General features: G+C 38.7%; 1 protein-coding gene across 1 annotated transcript in view; it reads right to left on the reverse strand.

Moving 5' to 3' along the window:
* The window catches only part of NTRK2 (neurotrophic tyrosine kinase, receptor, type 2), a gene marked incomplete at its 3' end in the record, with an annotated part of 62,139 nt that overhangs the window by 26,628 nt on the left and 28,761 nt on the right, over window positions 1-6,750 (reverse strand). Inside the window, exons 6-7 of the mRNA XM_010137873.1 lie at window positions 6,320-6,619; window positions 1,006-1,038 (exon numbers count right to left, since the gene is read on the reverse strand). Coding sequence (XP_010136175.1) covers window positions 1,006-1,038; window positions 6,320-6,619 — 333 coding nt within the window. The remainder of the gene's footprint in view (window positions 1-1,005; window positions 1,039-6,319; window positions 6,620-6,750) is intronic.

Here is a 6,750-nt window from a genome sequence, read left to right on the forward strand (position 1 = left end):
CCCCCCCGCCCCCCCCCCCCCCCAAAAAAAAAAAAAAGAATTTGGAAAGAGGGAGAGGAAGCGATTTTTTAGTATTTCTAAGCACTTAAAGCCAAACTGATGCTTCAATTGCACATTTGCTGAAGTTTAATGACATGGAATGGAATCAAAGCAATAACATTTAAATCAGCTTAAGGAAACTTGAGTCACGGGTCATTTAATCCAAATAAAAAGTCGTCCAAACAGGATCCAGCTTCTGCTGGAAGCTAAAGGGTGTGTGGGTATGCTGGTTGGGATGGACTTTCCTACTTACCAGAAAGTACACCAGAAGTATTATGTAAAACTAGCCAGTTGCTTTTCAGACTGGAGCTTCCTTTCTGCAGCACACTGGCTATCACTAGGTACAGGCCAAAACAACTCGCCTAACCAAAAAACTGATGTGAACACTGTGTCATCAAATCTTCTGGCACACACTAGATACCACTGAGTGCACGGTCTGCTTACGCAAGAGAGATTAAAAGAAGGTACAAATGAACAGACAGCGCAAAATAAACTGCCTACAGGAAAACTTAACTTGTGCCAACCTCATTTTTAAGTAGGATTTAGGGGTACATTTTTGGAGGCAAAACAAGTATGGAATCATCTCTGAAAAAATAAATTAAGTTATATAAGGAGAAATCACGAACTCTCTTTCGTCCAAGAAATGCCTCCAAAAGGTTCACATAATCTCATGCCTGTGAGCTACAACAGACAGCTGTCAACCTACAGGATCAACTTCAACCCTTCAAAGAGGTGGATTTATGCTTCTCCTAATGTGAATCAAAAGCAGCAGAGTAAGTAATGTCATATTGCCCTTGTGTATGTTAAATAGCATAAGGCAGGAGAAGAACCAAAAATACAAAGTGGCATTTAGAACTGAGTTATAACATTTGTCGTTTCCATTTAACTGAGCCTGACAATCTTTTACGGTTTCAGTTCCTTCACTTCTATCATTAAAAGAAAAGAAAAAGGAAATCAAATATATACCATAAACGTCTGGATCCACAATTGGGCCGCTACCTGTACATGGAGAAGAGAAAAAAGTAGATTGTAAATAGACTACAAATGCTGGAATAGTAAGAGTTTCTTTACGAATTTTTTAAAGAGGTGACATGTTACTTGCAATAGTAATGATCAGTACCCACACAAACGCAAAACAACACCAATATATTGCAGTACCTGTTTCTCAGATTACATTAACAACCATTTCAGAGCCACTTCAAACATTAATATTCTGCTTCATGTGAAACAGCTAATGCACAGGGCACTAGCTCTGGCGAAGGCAGGAATATATCCCAAGTGCACAAAATTCTGCTTTCTGCTGCTAATGTATATCAGCACCAAGGGCACTGATAACCACTCTTGTTGAAAAATCAGTGGTAAAAATCCTTCTAAACTCAAGTGGAAAGCAAACTTCAGTGAGCACTAACAATCACTGACTTCCACCTGGTCAAAAAAATTGGCAAGTTCTGGGCTAGAGGTAGCAGCACCATTTAATTCTCTCTGTGAAGCAGCCGATATACAGAACTCTCACCAAGAGCCAGGCTTTACAGGAGCAAATGGACACCCGTCTAGGCTACGCTTTACTATATTCTACTAGTTCCAGTTTTCAGCTTTTTCTTATTACTGCACGTATGTAAGGATGATCACATACGTGAGTATAATGCACAGAACGCCCACTGAAACTAGCATACAATTAGACTATTCACTCTTTCAAAGGTACTGTGTTGCATTTCAACGTACCCATTCGTCCTCACTTATAATGTATTTACAGCATAGCTTAGGCAGCAGGCTCCTAATCAGCTCTTCCGTAATTTTACTCTTTCTTTTTGTTGGTTTGGAAATTTAACAGACAGATAGTAAAAATCTCTAAGGATGAATCAAACTTCAAAAGTAATTTTGTTTATAGTGTTACACTGTAACCCATAGCAGCAGAATTACACTGGCATAAAGCTGCTATGAAGTATGACCAGAACGTCTTTGTATCTGCTTATGTCAACAGCATGAGAATCTGTCCTGAAAATACTAGAGTTCCAACCTATTTGCAGAACGGCACCAGATAATAAGGTTTATTTTTAAATGCATTTGAAGATATTCTAATATCCAGAGATAGAGGTTAATAGGCCCCATGAGAACCGTCATGTCAATCTGCAGAAATAAATAACAAGTGAGGAAAGCTTGTACTATCTGTCCTCAAGCAACTTCTGACCGGGGTTTTCTGTCCATTAAAGTTCATGGCTTCAGTTTTTCCAGTAAAAAAATATCCATTTGCTGAAAGACAGTATTTCTAATTTACCTTCTGTAACCTGCAGGGGAAAAAATAACAAAAAAATTCCCAGGCCTTATTCCTGAGTTAAATGGCAACATTTTTATTACTGTTTACTGGAATTGGGATAAAGTAATATCAGATTAGTTTAACCCCTAACTCCTGCCAGTGATATAAACTAGGAAGCCATCAAATCCATTCAAATACCTTTTATATAACTAAATACTGCACTTCAAATAAAGCTGCCAAAATCAAGATGCTGGATGAACCCCAAATTTCTGTTTAGTATTCACTACATGAAACCATATCTATTCAATCACCAAAATATCCGTTGACGCTATTTTAACATTTACCTTAACCACAGTAATTTTGCATGTATGCACACAATTACTTTTAAGGAAAACGCAGACCAGCATTGTTGCTTTGGTACCTGTTAGAACAGGCTGTTGTGTAAATAAAAAAAAATCAAGAGATTTATCCTATTCACTCACCTTTATAAACCACATCAACTACACTTGGTTTGCTGCTTCTTTCTTTAAAAAGTTGACATTTTCAAAATAAAGCAGGAGCGAAAGATTCAATTCAAAAACATACTTCTGCAAAACAGCCCCATGTTGTTATGCTGCACAAGCAAGACACTGCTTCTAAGGCATATTTTGCATTTTCTTTTACTTTGACAAGACACTATGTGACTTGGGTTCCTCCAGCTGAATTTTAGACTAGAGAGCTGGTAGATGAATAAGCTTAATTAAAAATACTCATTATTGGTAAAAATCTCTCCCACATTCATTAGCTGTTTTGGATCAACTATGAGAACAGACTCCAGAGTAAAACATGAACACTTCTTGCTTCCTGTTTGCCACAGCGTAGTCTCAAATCATCCTCAGCAAGAACATCTTCACAGGAATCTAAGAACCTTAGATGATTAAGCTAGCTAAAAATCTAGCTAATAGAAGATAAAATTTATTCATCCAGGCCTTCATACATAAAACAAAGTCTTAATTTACAACATTAACTGTGTTATCGCTAACTCAGTCCAAATCCCACTGTGGCACACGCTTTCTCCTCCTTTATGCCTGCATCCTCAGACCAGTAAAAAATATTCTGCGAGTAGCATGCTGGGAGTTGAGAACATCTCAGCACAAATCCTGTCTTCATCATCTTTGATGCAAATTTGGAAGAGGAGTATTGCATTGTTGATGACAGAAGACACTTCAGACTTAGTTGCACTTAATTTAGATAGACATAGATTATACATGAGCACTTTTTTAAAAATTTTCTGTTGTTTTCACCTTCAGAGCATTTGCCTGTAAGTGATGCAACAACCAGAGAATCAGCTTAAAGCTCAGTGAATAAACTCCACCTCATGAAACATCAGGGCTGGTATTTAATTCAGTCATGAAGGCATGGAAATGAACATAATACCAAGGCGTAGGCCTTAATCTTTATGCTTCATTGTACAATATGTGGGCTAAAAGAAGAAACTACACAGTAACGACAGCACTGAAAAAGCCTTTTAAGGATTTGAAAAAGCCTGACAGTGCTTTAAATAGTAATAGTTTAAAACAAAAATTGCAATACAATGCACAGAGGATTCTAGTTTTTTAACATTCGCTTTTATGCCAGCTTCAGTGGAGGAGACAATGATGTTGTGACGTTTTCTAAAGCTTAATGCCATGACACTTACAGGGAAAAATTGAAAACAATATTGAGGAGGCTAAGTAGATAAGCAATTTCCTCTGTTTTTGATTTTTAAGACTGGTTTGGTGCCACCCACCATGCATGGACTGATTTCTAATGCAGTTACATCTTGTCTACACATCGTCCAGTTTCCTCTACACTCTTTTCGTGAAGCACAATCCACCACAGAGCTTGGGAAATGCTTAAAGAACACAGCACTGACTGTCTTGGGAGACCTGTATTTCTTATGTGTATAAAGAGGATGGAGCAAATAAATAACGTTGTCTTTCTAATTTGGTGGATACCTACAGTTCTATTTACTGATTTAAAAGGCCACAACTGGGAAATTTTCAGTGTACAGGGGAGAAGCATAAAGGAAAAACAGAATAGTAAAACAGATTTGGGTCAAAGACAAAAAGTGATAAATGTATCTAAATGTATTAGAGGTACTGTTGTTCTCTTATTGAAATGAAGCAAGTTTTATACTAAATAATCAGAGTGTAAGAGAACTTCCACTGTATTTGACGATCTACGAATGTTTTACTGAACGGTTATAATGCAGTACCAGAGGATGCCGGTAGCTGACACCATGGTGTATTTCTGTAACGAGTCTATTTAAGGAAGAACTAAAGGGGGGGAAAGGGAAGAGGAACACTAAAGACAGAAAGAGTAAATAAAGCCTAGTTGTATCAGCTCTCCACCTTCTCCTCCTAAGGGTGGGAAAGCAAATGACTGGACATCTCACTCCCTACAGCAGACTGGAAAAAAATACAGACCATATTTTTACTGTCTGTAGCCTGCAATTAAGGAGAGAGAATTTAAATATTCACTTTTTTTTTTCTGTCAGGTAACATTAGCATTGCACATTGCTACAAAATGCTTACAAAAAAGAAGGCAGCTTTTTATATGCCATGGCTAAAAAGCTGTAGGTACTTGAAGGTACCCATGCTTGTATTTTCAGATAAGACTGTGCAGTTATTTATGCAGAAACATGGCTTTATTCCCGCTCCAGCTGTGCAAGGTCCATTCACGAGTTTTTCCCACATATAGCAAAACACTTACATGTATGCCTTCTTACTCTCACAGTCACTTCACATATGGGGTTTTGAATACGTGGGAAAAGATCAAACCGTGATGAACATCAACCCCTTACAGTACTCCCTGTAGCTCAGTGAGTTAGTCCACACATTGCTACAAAATGCTTACAAAAAAGAAGGCAGCTTTTTATATGCCATGGCTAAAAAGCTGAAGGTACACCCATGCTTGTATTTTCAGATAAGACTGTGCAATTTAAATATTCACTTTTTTTTTTCTGTCAGGTAACATTAGCATTGCACATTGCTACAAAATGCTTACAAAAAAGAAGGCAGCTTTTTATATGCCATGGCTAAAAAGCTGTAGGTACTTGAAGGTACCCATGCTTGTATTTTCAGATAAGACTGTGCAGTTATTTATGCAGAAACATGGCTTTATTCCCGCTCCAGCTGTGCAAGGTCCATTCACGAGTTTTTCCCACATATAGCAAAACACTTACATGTATGCCTTCTTACTCTCACAGTCACTTCACATATGGGGTTTTGAATACGTGGGAAAAGATCAAACCGTGATGAACATCAACCCCTTACAGTACTCCCTGTAGCTCAGTGAGTTAGTCCACCTTGAGCCCACCCAAAGAACATTTAGGAGGGCTGAGGCAGAGCCTTTAGAGCAACCGAAGATGCATATATTTAACAGCAACCATCATGAGCATGGATATTCCTGGGCGTGTAGATGCCCAGATTCTAACGAAAAGACTGGGAACTGTCACCAAAATGCCTGGGAGGACCTAAGACCTTGTCCACCTGGCCTCTGGGTTACTTGTTCTCTCGCCAGCTCCCTCTTGTGTCCTAAACAACACAGTATCATCAACTCACCGGGCTGCACTACGGATTTTGCAAAAAAGGAACGAGATGCTATGTAAGCGTTCCCCTTGGATGCACTGCCTAGCTGGATTCCCATCTTAGAGAGTGGCTGAACTGGCACTCAGTGCTTTCCAGTATCGGCACTGGGGCTTGAGAAAACACTTCGGAAAACAGCAAACTCTCACTAGCCTATCTGGCACTGAGGATGGTTACTCAATGGAAGGTTTACAGAGCAGTAGCATGGCCTCCCTTGAAAAGCAATGAACAAGAAGAAAATGCTGAAGATAAACATTATTTTTCATTAATCTTAAAGATATTCATTCAGAGAATAAAAAAAGAAAGAATAAAAAAGAACGTATAAAAAGTGTCCTCCAAACCTCCAAATAGTTAAACTGACCAGAGGCACTGTCTCCACAGTCTCATCAATTTACACCATAAAAAAAATTATACTCACCATCTCCAGGCACTGACATGAAATGAGCATCAACCCGTTTTTCATCCTCTCCATACTCATTCTTTGCCAGTAAGGTATAAGCACCATTATTCAGGTGAGTAGGATTGTCCAGCTGAAGGCAGCCGTGGTATTCACTTTGATTGATAACATGTATTTTAGTACAGATGTATTCAGACTCATTCAGTATAGCCCCTTCATAGAACCACTGCAATGTGGGCTTAGGGTTCCCTTTCACAGTGAATGGAATACACCAGTGGTGGTCCGGGGTTGGAGATTCAATAAACGTGATATTTGGTGCAACTGTATTGGAAAACAGAGTGAAGAACATCAGAATACTCTGAACATGTCTTTCCTCCCTTCTCTCCCTCCCCCAAAAGTTATCAGGGAAATAAATTTCATTCATCAGTAGAGAAGTATGCTACCAGCAGGAA

The sequence above is a fragment of the Buceros rhinoceros genome, unplaced genomic scaffold, assembly GCF_000710305.1.
Source record: "Buceros rhinoceros silvestris isolate BGI_N320 unplaced genomic scaffold, ASM71030v1 scaffold676, whole genome shotgun sequence".
In the NCBI taxonomy this organism is placed as follows: domain Eukaryota; kingdom Metazoa; phylum Chordata; class Aves; order Bucerotiformes; family Bucerotidae; genus Buceros; species Buceros rhinoceros.